Consider the following 20730-nt stretch of genomic DNA (forward strand, 5'->3'; position numbering starts at 1 on the left):
GTTTTCAACATTCACTTTCATTAGATTTTGAGTTTTAAATTCTCCCCCCCAACGAAGTGGTGTGAATCTGATATAGGCTCTATAGCTACATTTTAATCTTCATAAGGTAAATGCCAGACTGTTCTCAATGTGCTTTTAGTGTACAGTATATAATGCAAGACACAACATTAAAAAAGCACAACACATAAAGACACATAATACATAAAGAAGATGACAGAGTGATGAACCTGACCTTCAGAAAGAGGTTAGGACAAGGGTCTATTCATTTTTGGTTGAAGAAGGCTGTGATTTTTTTCCAACTGGAGTCTAAGAAATTTCACACTGACTAAACATTACTCAGTTGTTTTTAATTGTGTCTGACTCTTTGTAACCCCGTTTAGGATTTTCTTGGCAAAGATACTCGAGTGGTTCGCTTTTTCCTTCTCCAGTCGAAATCAGGCAGCTAGGTAGTACAGTGGATAGAGTGCCAGACCTGGAGTCAGGAAGGCCTGAGTTCAAATCTGGCTGAGACACTTATTAGCTGTGTGAGTCACTTAACCCTATTTGCCTCAGTTCCCTCGTCTGTAAAGTGAACTGGAGAAAAAAAAATGGCAAACCACTCCAGTATCTTTGCAAAGAAAACCTCAAATGGGGTCACAAAAAGTTAGACAGAACTGAAATGACTGAACAATAACAGTAATCACAACTAGCACAACAATCTGGATGGAGTCAGGAAGACTAAACATTAGCACCAAAAAAAGGAATGTAGTAGGGCAATTTGCTAAGCTGAAAAGCCAAAGCTAGCACTGCAATCACAGCTAAAGATGCAGGACTGTCTGGCTAAATTATATTATTACTATAAAGGAAAACAACATTGAAAGATACAAGAACGCTGCCCACTGTGGGGACTGACCCCTGATTATTTCAGAGGAATACCTCTTACTTCTTGGAAGAGAGGTGGCTTACAGGTGTAGAATGAAGCATCTACAGGAGGACATGATGAGTTCTTTCGCTTAACCCTACCTTGTTTTGTTGTTCTTCTTTTTTTGCTTTTTGGAGGGCAACTGGGTTTAAGTAAATTGCCCAAGGTCACACGGCTAGGTTTTTTGTTTGTGTGTGTTAAGTGTCTGAGGCCAGATCCGAACTCAGGTCCTCCTGACGCCAGGGCCAGCACTCTACTCGCTGTGCCACCTAGCCGCCGCCCCCCAACCCTACCTTGTTAAAAGGAAAGGTTCCATTTGTGAGGTGTGTATGTGTTCACGGAAGTCAAAATTTCTTTTAAATTATTCAGTTTCTTGAATTTAATTTTCTACTTTTTTTGTAGATGAGAATTTGATTTTAAAAAATTAAGCATTTATTGCGTACAAAGTACCACCATATCAGGTGCAAGAGGATGCAAAGAGAAAAAAGATCTTGGCCTTTCCCCAAGTATTATACAGATACTGAACTCAAAGTGAATGCACTTTGTTACCAGCCACAGGCAAAGCCTGTCTTTAATAAGAGATGGGAAGAAGTCTTGAGTATGATAATGTCACCTGGAGATAAGTGAGTAGGGGTAGAGGTAAGGTAGGTTGAGAAAGAGGGTATTTTCTCAAGGGAATACTATGTAAACTATACAGAACAGGTATCTGAGGATAGAAGGCATTAAGATTATGAAGATTTCAGAAATAAAGGAAGAGGGAAAAGAGCTCTGAGGTAATTTTGCACGTAATTACATCTCTTCCCTAAAGGCAAGGAACTAGATTCCCCCAAATGGCTGATTTCAAGCTACCTTTCAGTTAATCAATGAGGATTTATTAAGTCTCTACTATGTACCTGGGACTATGTTAAAACCTGTGGGATACAAAGAAATGTAAAAAGGTGGTCCCTGCTTTTGAGAAGCTCACAGTTGAATGGGAGAGAGAAAAATGTAAACAGCTATGTACAAACAAGATGCATAAAGGGATAAATTGGAGATAATCAACCAAGGGAAGCCACTACTATTAAGTACTGGGTAAAGCTTCTTGCAGCAAGTGGAATTTCAGCTGGGACCTGAAGAAATCCAGAGAAGTTAAGGGGGAAGAGAGTGAGAAAGGGGGAGAATTCCAGATGTAGGGCACTGCCACTGAGAATGCCCAGAGCCTGGAGATGGAGTGTCTTGTCAATTCAGAAGAATTTTCTGCTTGACTTTCTCCTTTTTTCCAGGTGCAGAATGAAGCATTTTATTTTTAATTTTACTTAATTTTAAATTTTTATCTTCAGCTCCAAATTCTCTCCCTCCCTATACCTCTCCCTCACCACTGGGAAGGCAAGAAATATGATAACCATTATACATATGAAGTCATGCAGAACTTATTTCCAAATCAGTCATGTTGTGAAAAAAGCAAAACAACAACCAAGAAATATTAAAAAAGGAGAAAAAAAATGGTTCAGTCTGCACTCAGAGTCAATCAGCTCTCTATCTGGAAGTGGATAGCATTTTTAATCATGTGTTCTGGTTGACTTTGGGAATGTAAGGCCATCTGTTCTCATAAGTCTCTTTCCTGATTGTGGGGATACCTGAATAATATAACCTGCAATTTTATACTTTACAAAACTTAGTATCAAGTAACCTTGATAAGTAAGAACATCAAATAATCTACTGGCTAATGATCACAGCCTAGTCATCTCAGCATCTCTGACAGGCAGAAAGAGATGCTGTAGACGAGGAGTCTAACTTGGGGTCCTTATGTCCATGAGGGACAAGACTTTTGGAACCAGTAGGTGTTTTATAAAGGGGATTTACCTGCTGACCATATTTAGAGACGCCTCTAGTTACCCATGTTATTGGTATGTGACTCTGGGAAAATAAAATATATCCCCTTCTCTGCTTTGATACTACAATGTATTCTAGGCCTTCATTACTGCCTGACCAGACTACTGTTAACAACCTGCTGGCTAGTTTCCCTGCCTCGAGTCTCACCCCACCCCAACAGGTTCTCTACTCTGCTGTCAAAATCCTTCCTAATGTACAAATTTGACTATATCACACTCCTCTCCCCTTATTCAATAAACTCCAGTGGCTCCTTATCTCTTCTAGGAACAGATATAAAATCTTTTAGGCTTTTAAAGCCCTTTGTAACCTGGCCCCTCCTTACCTTTCTAGCCTTCTTACATTTATTCCTCTCTATGTACTCTGTGTTCCAGTGTAGATTCCCACTGGCCACCTGGTTGTTTCTCTTACATGGTACTTCATCTCCTATTTTGGGTGTTTTCACTGGCTGTCTCCCATGTCTGGAATTTTCTCTCCTCACCTCTGCCTCCAATCTCCCTTGACTTTCTTAAAGTCTCAGCTTAAGTCCCTGTTTCAGAAGGAAGCATTTTCTAGTCCTCCTTAATCTTAGTACCCTTCCTCTGACACTATCCCTCAATTTCTCTTGTATATATCTTCTTAATACCTACTGTTTGCACACTCTCTCCCCCATTATATTGGGAGCTATTTGAGAGCAAAGACGCCTCTCTTTGAATCCCTAGCTCTTAGCACACTGTTTGGCATGCTGAAGACACTTCATAGAGCAGAATAAAGATACTAATGAATTATTTTTATAAGGGAATATGGGTATTTAACATCTTGGAGGCTGTTGTTCTAACCAAAAACTTTCCATACACCTAGGCAAAACCACACTAACAACACCTTTCTACCCTGAGGATTTGACTGTTCTTGTCTTTGCATACAAATACCTGCTTTTCAAATGCAGCTTACCCACGATGGTTCTTTCAGAACAAGCCTTTCACCTGCTCTGTTTCAGTGTCGAGATCTATATCATAAAAGCATGGTCGAGTAGGTAGTCCTGGCATGGTGCTCATCTGTGGGAATGAGAAAACGTTTGAACATCAACAAAACAAATTCAAGTAGTTAATCACATTGTGGATACATTGCTACTGATAATGTCAGTTACTTATACGTAATTACATAAGTATTATTACAGAGTTTTAAAATACTAGTGCTGGATAGTGCCAGAGATCATCTAATCAAATTCCTTTGATTTTATTTTTGTTGTTTTTGTTCAGTCCTGTTTGATTCTTCATGATCCATTTGAGGTTTTCTTGGTAGAGATACTGGAATGTTTGCCATTTCCTTCTCCAGTTCATTTTACAGATGAGAAACTGAGGCAAACAGGGTTAAGTGACTTGCTTGGGGTCACACAGAGTCAGAGGTCGGATTTGAACTCATGAAGGTGAGTCTTCCTGATTCCAGGCCTGGCACTCTATCTAGCTACTCTTTTGATTTTATAGAAGAAACTAAGATCGAGAGAAATTGTGACTCCCAGATGATTGTTACTTACAGAGGACATTGATTCATATTCCAACTCTAATGTTTTTTATCTGAAACAGCTTTGGGTAAGTTAATTGCCTAGGCCTTCATGTACTCATTTGTAAAATAAGGGGTTTGGATTAGATGGTTTGAGGTACACTCAAGCTTGAAATGATCATCATCTATGCTTGGTGCTATGTTCTATACTGAAGGACACCCTACCTGGGCGTCCCATGGGGGATTTTTTTTCTCCTTCCCCTAGAGGTCTAAGAGGTTGATATTGTCTCTATAACATTTGCCTTTTTGATTCCTTACTTCTCATCTTACCCCAGTGACTGCTGATACTGTGTTACAGTGTCACGGTGGTATAGGGAGTGATGAGAAAGAAGATGGAGGGTAGGATGGGAGAGAAAAATCTATTCTGTCCTTGCTATAGGAATACTACCTCTATGCTTCCTTCCTCACAAAGGGGAATGAAAAGAAGGAACCTTTTATCCTATGTCCCCCATTCCTACAGTTTTTAAGACATTCATAGGAATGCTAACTTGTGCCTCAGAGCTGAAGTAGGCATGTTTCTCACAGCCCAAGTTGGAATGCTAAACGCATTTTCCCATAGAAATATTGTTCCACATAGTGTAGAACCACATCAGGCTTATGATGGGTTAAATGGGCTTTTGTAAGCTGGCCTGGAAACTTAACTACCATATATAACATTATTTCTGTGAGGAAATGCATTCCAAGACAAATGACTTGTACATAAATCTTTGGAACATGTCCTATTTGTGAGTTGAGGACTATCTTATTTTTCAAAATTTCTTCAAGTGCCATATTATCTTTATTAAATTTGTGCTTATATATGATGGGGATAACATTCTCTTCTGGCATCTAGTTCATGAGTCTCTAGAAAGAAAACTGTCAGCTGTTTTAGCTTTGCAAGGCCTGGCCTGGGCTGGAAGAGTTCATGATTTCTCTTGTCACTTGTGTGACAAATCACATAGAAGTCTATAAAGTTATTCCCTTGTATAATTATATCACAATTTCCACATTAAAAATTTTTTTTAATAAATCAGGAGGGTGGACTGAGGGTAGTGAAAAGTTATGCCTTTACTATTAAGATAGAAGAATGGCAAAAAATGATGGAATAATGTGCAGAAGAAATGGATTTTTGGCTGTGGCCAACATGGGAAACTGTTTCACTTGACTATGCTTTGTGTTAAACCAGGCTTTTTCTTTTCAGCAGATGGGAGAAGATGGAAAGGAAGGAAAAAAACACACCTTGATAACTGAAAGAAAAATTATTTCAAAATAAACTAGGGGAAAAAAGAAAAAAAACATGCAACATACAGTTCAGGATGTGATGTCACATTCCTTAATCACCCTTAAGTTAATTCTATAAGAGCACAACATTGCTTATGAGTAAATCAATAATGAATCAATTAGCTCTACCAAAAAAAATTATATATATATATACACTCAAAGAAATGAAAATCTGAGAATCTACAGCGCAGACATGGTTGTCGTCCTCCTAGCCATTATCAGGACTTGTGATTTGTCATGTTAGTAACATGGACAGTTTTAGTTGAAACTGATAGCATCCAGTCCTCAGAGACTATTCTCAGACAATTTTAGTTAACTGTGTCTGGACTTCAGAGTAGCATGTCAAGTAAACCACAGAGCCAAATACCCTGAAGGGAAACACCCCACCTATCTCTTGGCTGTTTTCCCAGAAGAGTCAGTATATCAGCAGAATACTTGGGGACCTAGAGAAGGGGAGACACTGGGGAAACAAAACCCACCACAGTTGCCCTATCTTAGTGCAACCAGTGTCTTAAATGACTTCTAATATCTCCTTTTCCATATGGTCTATCTTTACATCAAAATTGTAGGAGGCTGATTTCTAATCTGTTGAGTAAGATTTACATCAGCCTCTCCTTCAAGCAGTGAGAATGACCAAGTTTATTCCTTTCCCACCTCTGCAGGTTGACTCTGTAGTACTCCCTCCCCTGTCCCTGTATTAGCAATATGTGCTATGGGATATATGCCTTTTGCTTGTTATAGATTTTGGTCTTGTTATAACGTGCCTGTCCCTCTAAAATGATGTCATGGCATAGGCTCTGACAGTTCCTGGGTATCTGGAAAATCCTAAAGCATGTTGTAGAAGGGGCAGTGAAGCTTAGGGATGGAGATCCAGTCTTGGAGTTAAGAAGACCTGAGTTTAAGATCTACCTCTGACAAATACTGTTGTGTGACCTTTCATAAATCACTTAAACTCCTAGTGCCTAAGCGAACTCTCTAAGATTAAAAGGTGTATAATGGATAGCAATCTGTAACGGCAGAGGAATGTTATTATACCAATAAAATCATAGGTACTGGACCAAAGTAAAAAACAAAAACAACTAATCATCCCAATGTTAACCAGTATGAAGACTTTTAACATGTAATATCACGTGTTCATAGATTGTTTATGGGCATGAAATTTTAATAAAGCCCAGAACCCACAAAGTGTTTGATTCCAAACACAATGGAATGTTTCCTTCTGTTCTTAGAGTTATATAAATTAGTCAAATAAGAGTCATGAAGCTTTTGGTGTTTTTGATTCTCTCACATGAAAGGTATATAGAACCAGTCAAATACAAGAAAGAAGAAAATATTTTTTCTCTTGTTTTCAAAGTATTCCTGCCTACTTAAAGCTTATTTGGAAGTAACAAACACAAACATATCAGTATTAATACAGCAGGGAGGGTGGCGCAATGGAAATACCCCATATTGTCATGAGGACTGACCATTCATTACATCCTTCTTATAGATGGAATTAACATTAGAAAGAATCATTACTTAGAACTTATGTATTAATAATAACCTTTTTAGGCTACAACACTTGTGGTCATTCAGGTTGGCATTGGTTCACAGTGGCATTAAGAAATCAACTCTGAAAGCATGAGAAGAAAGTGAACTCTCTAAATGGAGCAAATTTAAAATATTCCATCACTACCATCTTACAGATCAAACATCACTATAACTCTATAGCCAGAGTGCCACATCCTAGCTAATGCACTGAGGATAAGTGAATTTGCATATTTCCACAGTCTAACACTTCTAGACACATAGCTCTTGTCTGAGGAGAGTAGTCGTCTGTTTTTCTTATTTCTAAACTTTCTAAGAAAGAGTAATTAAGCTAGCAAATTGGGCCATCACATTTTGATTGGTATTCAAACAAATGTTAGATGACCACTTGCTGGGAATGCTACAGAGGGAATTAGTTTTCAGATATGGGTTGCACTAGATGGCCACTGATGTCCTTTCCAACCCTGAAACTGTTTTCCTAAATCCCTCATCTCAACAACACGCGTACTCTCTCCAACAACAAAGATTAAAACCCCTGCATTTATTCTCATCTTGTAAACCTCTTGTTCACATAGTCCAAAGTTTGTCAAGCGCAAGTTATTGGAGTTGCTTTTATTGTACATCCAAATGTAACAAGAAATAAAAGTTCTACGGGAATGGAATGGGGCAAAATGCATACAAATATAATGAGAAATATTTTACTTGGTTGTATTATAGCGCATGTTAGGAACATTTATAAAAAGACCACCATGAATGAAGACAGTTGCAAATTACTTGCCAACATCTATTGCAGAAGGTGAGGAGGTAGAATAATTTTATGAAGAATTCAATAACACACTCTAAATAAAATAAAAATATACTTTAAATCTCACTCTTGATGTTTGCAACTTGTGTATTAGACTAGACAGCTTCTTAGGCCCCTTCTAGCTCCAGATGAACTTATTTTTCATCTTAGTTCTCAAACATAATTATATTCACAAGCAAATTAATATCCAGTGTTGATTCTGATTTAGAAAAAGATTGACACAGGTACACTTTTGAGCCTTTGTTTATTTATTAGCTCAATTCATCTGCCCAGAAGTGGAAGCTCTGTGGGGTGCTCTCACTTAGACTGGGGCAGTCTATCATGTTTCCATTTTTAACAGCACCACCAAACTGACCAGCTATGACTAATAATGAACTACATGATGGTTCCACTTATCACTGATAACAAGCATGCCACCACCTTCTATCATCTGTAAAGCACCTTGCAAATCACAAAGTACCTTCACACCCACTATTTTATCTCCTTTGCAACTCTGTGGGAGAGGGAAGGCAGGTAGTTTAAATGTGATTAAACAGAGACTGGAGTTCAAAAGAAATGTATGAACTACAGGGTTCTAGGTCTAGGAAGTGGGAGAGTGGGCACCCGGAGCCTTCTGATTTCCAAGTCCAGTGATGTTCTCACTTGACTAAAATACTTTGTGAGGGCAAGTATCTTAAGAACTAATGTTTTCTAGTTTTAATGGCTTCATTAAGCTAAAAGATATTATATCATATATATAACATATATTATCATATTATATATTATTATATATATTATAAGCACAGAAGCAAGAAATTTAGAAGGTGAAAAATAGAAAGTGGTGAAATGATGTATTCAGAGAATAAGAAACAAAACATAATGAAGACCCTGGACTGGAAAAATCCACATGAATTCAATTAACCATTTTTGTGTGTGTGAGGGACATAACTGTCTGTATCACTTGTCTTTCTAAATTAACAAATTGTCTTTGAAAATTTAAATAGTTTGACACAATGATGATTAATTAAAAACACAAGGAAGGTATATGAAGGAAAATGGCCCAGTAGAAAAGTTAAAGAGGACAGAGAAGAGTGAAAAACCATGATTTATTATTAAAAAAAATAAGGGTTCAGGGATTCATTTTGGCTTGAAATGGTTGAAGGAAAAACTATATCTGTCAAGGGAATCTCTCTGATTTTTTCCATAATTCTCTATCATAAAACAACCTTCACTTTTACTTCTGGCACCCTGCCCTGGGAAAAAAAAAAGCCAACCTAACCCTAAACCTAAGGTCCTAGATGTGAAAAACAGTAAAACACAAAACAAAACAGTTAAAACTGTATTTTTGGGGGTGGGTGGGTGGGATAATGGCAGGGAGAAGAATAAAAAACTTAGTCTTGGAAGAAATTTTCTTTTATAAACTCTCTCATAACAATACAAATAATACTAAAGGGTTAAAAATCAGCTGATGATTTTGCTTTCTTAAAAAAGCAGTATACTTGAGAATACAGTTTAGAAATTTTATTTTTAGGTAGTTTATATTTTCCCTTCAAATAAAGCCAGACATTATTAAAAATGACTGGTTTCTAAAATAAAAGATCGTGATTTATTATATCCACTCCCCAAATTACATAATTCTTTTACATTTATAAAAAAGTATTCTTTTTTTTATTAGGTGATATCTTTAGACTTTAATCATATTAGGGATAAGAAAATATTCTTAATTCATTTAAATGCCAGCTTGTGCTTTATATTTAGAAGATGCCGTTTATAAGAGTAGTCTTCACAGCAAAAAGACAGAGCTCTAACTAGGCAATGTGGTATGGGAGAAAAGATATTAAATCCAATTCAGGAGACCTGGGTTTTGTTAATTATATCACCAACTTTTGTTACAATGGACAAGTCAGACTATTACTATGTCTCAGTTTTCTTTCTATTCTAAAATTGGGAACCTTTCTATTACAATTTCTTGAAATATGATGTCCAAGCACTTTTTTTGGTGATGGCTTTCAGGTAGTCCAATGATTCCTACAGTGGACTGAGTGCTGGGTTAGGAAGACCCGACAGAACTGAGTTCAAATCTGGTCTCAGTCACTTACTAAGTAGCTGTGCAATCCTGGGCAAGTTATATAAACTGTTTCCTCAACTGTAAGATGGGGATGTAGAGGACCACAGGCCAGTGGGACTCTGACCCTAATGGCTAAATAAGCCTTCTCAGCTGAAGAGCCTGCTACAGGGCCTGGATCAGTTTCCCATCCCCCAGGAAGGAGCTCAAACACACAGGTGTGAGGATTTTGTTCTTGAGGTAACTGTGGTTTACACCCACAGCCTTCGAACAAAGAAGTGTGCAACGTCCTCAGGGGAAAACAATCAGGGAGCTTCCTATAAAAGCTTGTATGTAGGGTAATAAAATCCCCTCCCTATTTTCCACCATTCTGGGAGTCTGTCTCTTTTTATTCACTCTCCTGAAACCTTTGGGTAGGTGATTCTTTCTAAGCCCTGCTGTGGGAAGGCAGGACTCCCCACATGGGGATAACAACAGCACCTACCTCAGAGTTGTAGTGAGGACCAGAAAAGATATTTGCAAAGTGCTTGGGTAGCTAGCACTGAAAAGGGGCTATTTAGATGCTTATTCCTTATTCCCTTATCTCTCACTGACCAGATTTTCAGAGAGTTTTGTTGCTTGGGTAAGGTTTTGTATCTCTTGTGCCAAACTGTTAATTCCCTTTACAATTTTTTATTTTGCAGCTTTCATTTACTTTCCATTTTTTCTTTCAACATTTTCACTTCTACAACCACTTAAAGTTAGTTTTAAAAATTGTTTCATCTCTTCCAGGAATTCTAGTTGTATTTGTGACCAAACTCTGTTTTTCTTGGAGACTTTGCTTAGAGATTTTAGAGGCATTCTCTTCTTCTGGGTTTGAGCATCCCTATCATCACAATAATGGTTTGTTTTTGTTTTTTTTTTTAAGTGGTTGGATTAATTTTTGGTTATTCTTCCAGACTCTGAACTCTGTTAGGGCTGCCTTTGTGGATTTCTGTAAGGAATGTCTGGGCTGACATCTCAGACTGGGGACATGCAACTCTTCCAGTGCTCTCAGAAATGCAGGCATCTAATATAGGGAAAAATCTGGTCACTGTACTCCTGGTCTTTAACTCTACAAATTCTTGACCAGGGTTTGGGTCTGAACAAAATACCCATGGGTTAGCTTTTGCTTGGAGTTCTAGTAGCTAGCCAATGGATTCAGATATTATCTATTGGTTCAGAGTGACAGAACTATAGGTTTCAGATTAGGCTGGAACTGAGATCCCTTTTGACCCACCCCTAGGGGCAGAACCAGACAGCAACTGCTTGCTTCTTGCTTGTTCTTTTCTTAGTAAATAGATGAGGACCCACTAATACTTCTCACCTTGGAAAACTACTCCCTAGGCACAGGTCCCTTCTTCAATCTACCCTGGATCTGGCAAGTGAATGATGACACAGAGGCTAGTTGGCCCCCATTCCTGGCTAGTCTGTAGACTGTCTCTATGCTAACCTGGGCTGGAAAAATGACTCACTGTGATTTTTTTTCCTTTGGATTTCCAAATCAGGATTTTGTCTAGTTCCTTTTCTTGATTTGTATGGACTAGCTGTGGGGTAGAGCCCAGCTGTTACTGATTACTGCTGCTTTGTTAACTTGGCTTTGCCTCCTCTCTATTTTAAAGCAATGTCCATTAATGAAGCCCCAAGAAACCTGAGCACCATTCTTTACGTAGGTTTGGGTAGAAGTGATGCAGTGGATAAAATGCTGGGCCTGGATTCAGGAGGACCTGGGCTCAAATCCAGCTTCAGACATTTGCTAGCCACATGACCCTGGGCAAATCATTTAACTCTGTTTGCCCTGGTTCCCTCATCTGTAAAATGATCTGGAGAAGGAAATGACAAACCACTCAAGTATCGCCAAGAAAACCCCAAATAAGGTCACAAAGAAATAATGTAATCTCTTCCTGCTTCAGTTTCCTCAACTGTAAAAAACAGGGATAATAATAGCACTCATCAACCAAGTGGGTTGGTGAGAGTTAAATAAGATAATACATGTGAGCCATTTTGTAGACCCCAAGGTGTTACCTGCTCTTATTATTCTTTATTATTATCATAGAGCTGCCAGGAGCCCTGAGTAGTTAAGTGACTTGCCCAGGGTCACACATATAAGCTAATACATATGTGTCTGACAGTAGACTTCAACTCAGATTTCCTTAACTCTAGGGTTGCTTTCTTATCCACCATGCCATTATGTTATTTTTCTATATCTTTATAGTATTCAATATTCTTGGATGAAATTATTCTTTAAAAAAAATACCACCATATTATTCATTAGAATATTGATACTGAGTTTGTAGTCTTAGGCATACTTCTTTGTTCTTTCTTTGACTTTCTGGCAATATGACTTTAAATTGGAAGTAAAATTTACTTACAATCCTTAAATATCCTAGTTTAGCTCCAATTTCATTATGAATGAAAGTGGGCCACTGTTATTCAGTGGTCCAAAATGGCAGACTGAAGGGAAGAAAAGAGCTTGAGAATTGGAAACATCATTTTAAACCCAGCTAACTTCCTGTTCTTTTGTGGTGGCACATCTTCACTTTAAACTCTGTAATCAGGTCACTTACAGAAGAGAAGGTTTTCAGGGGAGAAACCAACTAAGGAGTCTTTTCATGAACTAAAAAGCCCTATATATAAACTAATTCAAAAAGTAGAGGGGAAGAATTTAGTTTCCTAAAAACTAAGTGGGGGGGAAAAGGTAACTACGAGATAGAAAAATCCTTTATGTTTGAAAGATGGCCATGGAGTTGCACATGCCAAGGAAAGATATGCTTTACTGGAAGTGGGTTGGTGAGACAGTTGACTAAAAGTAGTGAAGGTTTTTAGTAATGAGTTTGGATATTTTGGAAAATTTGCTTGAGGGGAGGAATTTTCTTCTTTGATGTTTGCTTAAAGTTTACTTGGGGTTGGTAGTTTCAATCTAATTTTGGGTTAGAGGACCCAGAACTGGAAAGAGGTCACTGAGTTCAACTGCCTCATTTTACAAATGAGGAAACTGGGAAATATTTTCTGTCTGCTTGGCCTACTTACAAATTTCCAGCCATCCTGTATTTTAATATATATTATATAAAGTGAGAAAGAAAACAGATTTGAAATTCTAGACTAGGGTTCAAATCCTGACTGTGCTACTTATGATCTGACCTTAGACAAATCACTTTAAATCTCTGGGTCTCAATTTCTTCTCTTTAGACCCCTTTCCAGATCTCAATCTATGATCTTATTAATTACTCCTGAACCCCTGAGGAAACTGATATCCTGTCCTCCATAATTACACAACCATGGCCACTGCTGCCACCTGGTAACAACACAGACAGCAAAATAACAGGGAAAAGGACTGAATCATTTTAGTGTAAAAACTGTGAAAATATATGTCAAGAGGTTATAGTATCACATTTGAGAGCCCGGGGCTACCTACATGCCATGATAAAGCATTTTAGTCTTGAGTTGTTATTATTATTTTTAAATTAGGCCTTGAATGAGATCTTATTTCTCTGTATCTAGAAGAAAATCTTGTGTTCAGAGTCATATTAGAGGTAACTTGATATGCTTGAATAGTATAACAATTATCAATGAGAAATAAACATTTCCAAGAAGGTACACACTGATAGAATTGATTGGCCAAGGTTTCTTCCAACAGGCTAATAGTAGTCTTGCTGTTCTTGGATATGAGTCAGAAGATATGGATGATTTATCCACACCCCCTAAAATGTAAATATTTTTTATATTCTGGTGACATAATGTACTTAACCATGAATGTCTTTCCTTTGACCTCCATAATTATAATTATTTTACTTTAAAATTTTCCCTCTACAATTTATACTTTGGTTAGGAAATCGGGCTTATTGGCAAAGAGCCAACATAACATACTAACCCCTAAAATGACACTGCTAATGAGCTAATCATTTTTGCTATGGAGTTCATGCTTCATACAAATTCATTACTGGAAATATGCATAAAGGTCACAAATTACATAGATGTGAAATTATAAGCACTTTACCCTTCATTTTCATCCTGGAGAATTAAGGTTTCTGGAAGGCCTGACATAAGAATTTTAAAAGACCCCATGCATAATTGCTGAGTATTTCAACAGAGTCTCTAGTAAACCCTTCAGCAAATTCTGCTGAAGCGCAGTGGCAAATCCATTTACCTACTTACAATCCAAAGAATTTTCCACCATTCATGCCTAATTAAAATACACTGAAGAAACAAGTCTCTCAGATGAGTTATGGATGGATTTCTGACTAGGCCAGAGGGAAATGCCACTCCCTTTATGTGTTGATAAATTTTTCTTGCACGTCAAATAAACTAATTTCTATCTGAAATAATTAGGTTCTGTCCCATATTTCTTCATGATATCACTGTGATGGCCAAAATAATTTTCCTGGTCATACTATCAGCCCCATATATTTTGGGGCTTACTGGTTTATGAGGGAAAGGGAAGTTTGGAATCAATAGTTTCCAAATTTTGCATTTTTTTATCATAAAAAGAAAAGAACTGCTGCACAATAAACTATGAAATTATTTCACCTCTAAATGCAATTGGATGACAAGTTCACTGAGTTCCATATATCTAGGACAGGATAGCAAATGGATAACAAGTTAGGTCCACAACTGAAGAGGAGGAAGAGAAGCTGAACTAGGGAAATTCTACAGGGCTTTAACTGATAGAAAGGCTTCTTGGTAGAAAACCCCATTAAAAAATTATAAATGTCCTCCTGGAGAAGCTGTAAACTCTGGAACACCACTACTGCCAGAGAGCCAAATTTACAAAAGGCCAATGTAGAGAAAGAGTAACTAACAGCAAGTGGGCTGTGGCATATTTCTACTGATGATCCACATGTACACAAACTGTGTAAAGGGCATCTTTAAGGAAATATATATTTGAAAAAAGAAGTGGGTCAGCAATGGAGCAAAAGGATCACAGCAGATCTTATGACAATTTTTAGGAAGATGGGAAGGAGTTAATAGGTTAAGGGTAATGGAATGGGGGGGGCACAGGTAGTGGGATGAATGAAAGTGAGGAGTGCAGTTTTCTGTGATCAGAAGGGGAAAAAAGATAACTGGTTATGATGCCAAGGACTTTTCAGGAACAGGATAAAGAAGCTTGGAGGAGCTCATGTTGGGTAGCCTCAACCTCAGTGAAACAGAAGGTTGAGTCGCCTGTTAATAAGTGGGGAGATAGGGGGGGTTGGGGGAAGCAGATGAAATGGTCTGGAAGAGTCAATGCAGATAATGAGTTTGTAAGAGTAGGACAGGATTGTAGAACCTTAAACTCCACAAGGATGGCTTGATTGGAAGTAGTGATTATTTTAAGAGGGAAGACCCTAGAACACAACAGTGATTTACGTGTTGGAAATAAACAACAAGAAGCTAAGAATCTAAGTATCTAAGCTGACCTTTAAGAAAGGAAATTCGTAAATACACATACACACACAGGTGCGTGTGCGCACCATCAAATGCACTCCATGTACTAACTAGGGCTGCTGTTACAAAAAGGCAGAACTGCCAGTTAACAACAGTTTGCTTTGTGGGGTTCAGAATGGTCACAGACATGATGTAGTAGTCAGCTCAGCTGCCGTTTTGACAAGTTTGTATACTGTGTTATCAGCATCACCATCTGGTCTGGCAGATTTTGTTGTTCAGTTGTTTTCAGTCATGTCTGACTCTTCGTGACCCTGTTTGGTGTTTCCTTGGCAAAGATACTGGAGTGGTTTGCCATTTCTTGCTCTAGCTCAGTTTGAAGATGAGGAAACTAAGGCAAGCAGGGTTATGTGACTTGTTCAAAGTCACACAACCAGTGTTTGGTAGAGCCAAACATTAAATAACATACTCAGATATATGGAAACAGAGAATTGTTGCATTATTCTACTTTTAGGTTATTCTTCATGATATGAAAAGGAATGATTTCACTTGTTCATGGTGTACATCTGAGAGCATTGCTATGTAAAATGTATTTAACCCATATCATAGACTAGTTACTTAGCATCAGTTTCCTACTATGAAAAACAGAGATAATAATACTTGTATCCAACTGGGTTTATTGCAGGGAAACTTCGTATGGCATGTACTTGGGTTCTTGCGCTCCCACTTCGAAGTTTTCCCTTCTCATAATTCCATTCAGTTCTACCTTCTGACCTCCACACCCCTGCTTTGAAATAGTCAGTGTTCTACTTAGAGGTTTTTTTCTTTTTAAACTTCTAAAATTCATAACAAAAAATACTAAACAAAAATGAGCATCTTCATACTTAAAAGTAGAACAGAAAAGATCAGACATGAAATTATAAATCTGTTATATACAGCCTGTTTTTCCCTAAGAATTAATACATTCAGCATGAAAATTTCACAGCCATCCTGCTTGTTTGTTTCCTTCTGTTCTCTTCTGCATGTTTTTAAAAAAGCTTCACAGATCCTCCTTTTTTTTTTTTTGGAGTGGTGGTAACCTTTTCACTACAAGAAGTGTCTCTCCATCTCTCTTAATGCCTTCTCTTTTAATTATTCCTCATTTATCCTGCCATGTACAATGCATGACACATAGTAGGAGATTACTCACTGACTGACTGCATCTACTGCCCAACTCTTTCCCACTACCTTAAAAAAACAGTATTAGGAACATATTCTGTTGTCCAATTCTTTGTGACCCCATTTGGGGCTTCCTTGGCAAAGATACTGGAGTGGTTTGCTATTTCCTTCTCCAGCTCATTTTACAGATGAGGAAACTGAGGAAAACAAGGTTAGGGGACTGGCCCAGGGTTACACAGATGGCAGTCTATCTCCTGAACCACCTAGCTGCCCTTGTAGAATATGTATATATATTTAGGCAAAATAAATTCCCATACTGGCCATATCTGAAAATGTATGTCTCATTTCTATATCCTGAGTCTATTTAGGAGGTAGATAACATACTTTCTCAACTATTTTTAGGAACTAGTTGGTCACTGCATTAATCAGCATTGTTAAGCTTTTCTTTACAATGCTTCTATTATTATCATTTTATTATTATTCTTTAAATAATTTATTATTTATTCTTTAAATAATTATCATTGAGGCTGAATAGCATAACAATTATCAATGAGAAATAAACATTTCCAAGAAGGTACACACTGATAGAATTGATTGGCCAAGGTTTCTTCCAACAGGCTAATAGCAGTCTTGCTGTTCTTGGATATGAGTAAGAAGATATGGATGATTTATCCACACCCCCTATTATTATTATTATTCTTTAAATAATTTTATTTTTCTTTCAATTACATGTAAAACAATTTTTAACATTTTTAAAAATTTAAAGCTTTGAGCTCCAAATTCTATGCTCCACTCCCCTCCACCCCCATCTTCTTCCCTGAGATGGTCAGCAATCTGATATAGGTTATACATGCAATGAGGCTATTATTGTAGGAATTGTTCTGCTCACTCCAGTCTGCATCAGATCAAACAAATCTCAGCTTTTTGCTGATTATCATCCTCTTGAAATTCCTTACAGCAAAGTATTTAATTGCATTCATAAACCATCATATTTTCATCAATTTCCCAATCGATTCCCTGGCTTGTTAATGATCATTATCATAAAAAAACCCAAAACCAAACATAGGAAAACAACCCTTTACCCCTTCAGAATGTATGGGAAGAGGTAGTCTTCCAGCCAAATGCATCTTACTTCCTGTGCCTCCTTACCACAATTCCCTCCCTCTCTGCCCTTATCCTTCCTTGGCCTGGAATATGAGCCCCTAATATGCATCCAGTACCATGGGGAACCTGCAGCATGCCTATGTTGTGCAAGGTTCCCTTGTTCTTCATAGCTAGGTGGTGCTATAGTGCACAGAGTGCTGGACCAGGAGTCAGGAAGACTAAGTTCAAATCTGACCTCAGATACTTACTGGTGATGTGATCCTCAGCAAGTCACTTAAGTTCTATCTGCCTCAATTTCCTCATCTGTAAAATGGGGATAACAACAGCACCTGCCTTGCAGAGTTGTTGTGAGACCAAATTGGATAGTAATTATAAAGTGCTTAGCACAGTGCCTGGAACCTTAGTTAGTAGTATTGTTGGTCATTTGCTTCTGACTCTTTGTGACCTCCTGGACCACAGCACACCAGGCCTCTATCCTCTCCTCGCTCCCCAAATCTGTCCAAACTCACGTTTACTATTTCATAACACTATCTGTCCATCTTACCCTCTGCCACCCCCTTCTCATTTTGTCTTCAATCATTCCCAATATCAGAGTCTTCTCTGATGAATCTTGTCTTCTCATTTGTGGTCAAAGCATTTAAGCTTCAGTATTTGTCCATCTAATGAGAAGCCTGAATTAACTTCTTTAAGTACGGACTGATTCGATCTCTTTGCTGTCCAAGGGATTCTCAAATCATCTCCAGCACCACAATCTGAAAACATCGATTCTATGGCCCTCAGCTTTCCTTAGAGTCCAACTTTCACAACCAAACATTGCTATTGGAAACATCATAGCTTTGACTATGTGGACCTTTGTCTGCAAGACAATATTTCTGCTTTCTAGGATACTTTCCAGACTTGCCATAGCTTTCCTTCTAAGGAGCAAGCTTATGGCTGTGGTCACCATCTACAATGATCTTTGAGCCCAAGAATATAAAATCTGATGCTTTATGGAGGAACTTTATGCCTCCCTCTGATTTCCACAAATATGCACATGGAAAGTCTTTTACTCTATACAAGAACGAACTTTTAAAGAAATCTCAGCTCTGCAATGTACAAGCTGGGTGATGTTGGACATGGCCGAGGCACCTTTTATTTCTCCATCAGTTTCCTTTTCTGTAAAATGGGGGTTTGGCCTAATTGACTTCTGAGGTCTCTTCTAGCCTTAAATTTATGATCCCATGAACTCTGGATGAGTCACTGCTCCCTAATACATGGAAGCAAGTATTTTAAACATTAAGAAAGCTTGCTAAAATTGGTAGCAGACTCATACTCACGTAACTTGTGACTTCCCTTCTATGATCCAACTTTGGAGTAAAACTACCTGGGGAAAGTGGCAAACTGTGTTGAGCAAATACAAGGACAGAGTTTAGTTTTAAGGGGAAGGACAAACAATAAAGTATGTGTTGATGCCAATGGTCCAATGGCATTGTTAAAAATAAGCAAGTACCACTGGCTTAACTGGGGACAAGGCCAACGCATTCATTTATTTCCTCAAATGCAAAATAAATCTAGTGTCAAGGAGAGTTCTCTACCTGCCAATGTGGTTAAAATGACTTACATGATGATCGTTATCATTTAAAAAATAAAAACAACCCACAGAAAACCCAAAGAAAATAAGACATAGGGAAACACCCTTCCCCCTCTAAGCTTATGGGAATTCGAATAGGGAAAAACACATTTTCTGCTATGTTTGGTTTAGAGGTCTAACCACAAAAGAAGATTCTTAAGTTACAGCCCCAGGCTCCACTTTTTCTTAATCAAAACAAGCCAGTTTTCTCTGAACTTTTCTTCTTGGCAAGTCCACTGCTTACAACTTGACTGCTCTTCTATGATACAACCAGCAAGAAGCCATTTGAAGTTCAACTTGTCTCCCTCTGCTGCCCTTTCACTGACCTTGGTAAATGAAAACTTCCCATGATAGCACATTCTCAAACAAATATGTGAACCAAGCATCGGGGCAACTCTGCGGCATGCTCACGTAGGATGATACCATCAGCTTAGTAGCTATTTTCCCACAGAAGCCAAGTCGATGCCCTTCATTTTTCTAAATATATTCCAGAAAAAGTCGGGGCAGGTCTGTGTTACAATCAACCAACAGTTAGTTCCTTAAATAGTGTTACTCCTGTACTAGGTCAAGAAGGTAGCATATTTTGACCAAAACTGTACTTCTGTTCCTCCCTTCTCTCCCCGAAGATTCCATCTCTGACTATTCCTTAAGAAGTAGGATGCTTATATGTAAACAGACAAATCTACCAAATTTAATATGAGGTATATTTAATAATCTAGGGCAGCTAGATGGCATAGTGAACAGATAGACCACTGGGCCTGGAGTCAGGAGAGTACGAATCTAGTCTCCCAGATATTTACTAGCTGTGTGACCCTGGGACAAGTCACTTAACTCTGCCTCAGTTTCTCACCTGTCAAATAAGCTGGAGAAGGAAACTGCAAGTCATTCTAGGATCTTTGCCAAGAAAACCCCAACTGGGGCCATGAAGAGTCACGCATGACTGCACAATAAATATCTAATGATCAAATGTGTCAAAATTACAACCAGAACAATTTTCAACTGTTTCAACTTGATGCATAGAGGGTCTATTTTGTGCAAGCCATTCAAAGTGCTAGCATGTAGATAATAAATGACACAGGCCTTGCCCTGAAAGGGCTTACATTCTTTTTTTGGAGGGCAATTGGGGCTAAGTGACTTGCCCAAGGTCACACAGCTAGTTTTTTGTGTTAAGTGTCTGAGGCCGCATTTGAACTCAAGTCCTCTTGACTCCAGGGCCAGTGCTCTATTTACTGTGCCACCTAGCTGTCCCAAAGGGCTTACATTCTAAGTGGAAAGGTAGGAAAGATATATAGCTAAGTATCATATATAGTAAAGAGGGGCAGAAGAGAAATCCAGACAAAGTGTTCTGGCAAAATTTAAGAGGGGAGAGAATTCTTATTGATAATAATGGAAGACTTCATAAGGTGGGTGGTACCTGAGCTGAGCTGGACCCCAAAGGCAGAGATGGATTTCAAAAAAGGCTGAAGGAGCAAGTGAGGAGGAGGGAGTGTATTTCACATAGTGGCATAACACTGCACTAACGCAAGGAGAAAATG

The 20730-nt window shown here is 38.2% G+C and overlaps 1 protein-coding gene across 2 annotated transcripts in view; it reads right to left on the reverse strand.

Annotated features, from left to right (window-relative positions):
• Positions 1-20730, reverse strand: part of MTHFD1L (methylenetetrahydrofolate dehydrogenase (NADP+ dependent) 1 like) — a 225223-nt gene that overhangs the window by 10757 nt on the left and 193736 nt on the right. Inside the window, exon 27 of one of the 2 annotated variants that reach the window (XM_069069685.1) lies at positions 3701-3804. In XM_069069685.1, the coding sequence (XP_068925786.1) occupies positions 3715-3804 (90 nt within the window). In that variant the 3' untranslated portion in view covers positions 3701-3714. Of the gene's footprint in view, positions 1-3678; positions 3805-20730 lie in introns of both variants that reach the window. The other variant, XM_069069684.1, reaches the window with a different exon arrangement.

This window comes from Petaurus breviceps, unplaced genomic scaffold (assembly GCF_028583685.1).
Source record: "Petaurus breviceps papuanus isolate PSGF00001 unplaced genomic scaffold, PetGlider_PUasm1.0 90784, whole genome shotgun sequence".
NCBI classification, from domain to species: Eukaryota; Metazoa; Chordata; class Mammalia; order Diprotodontia; family Petauridae; genus Petaurus; species Petaurus breviceps.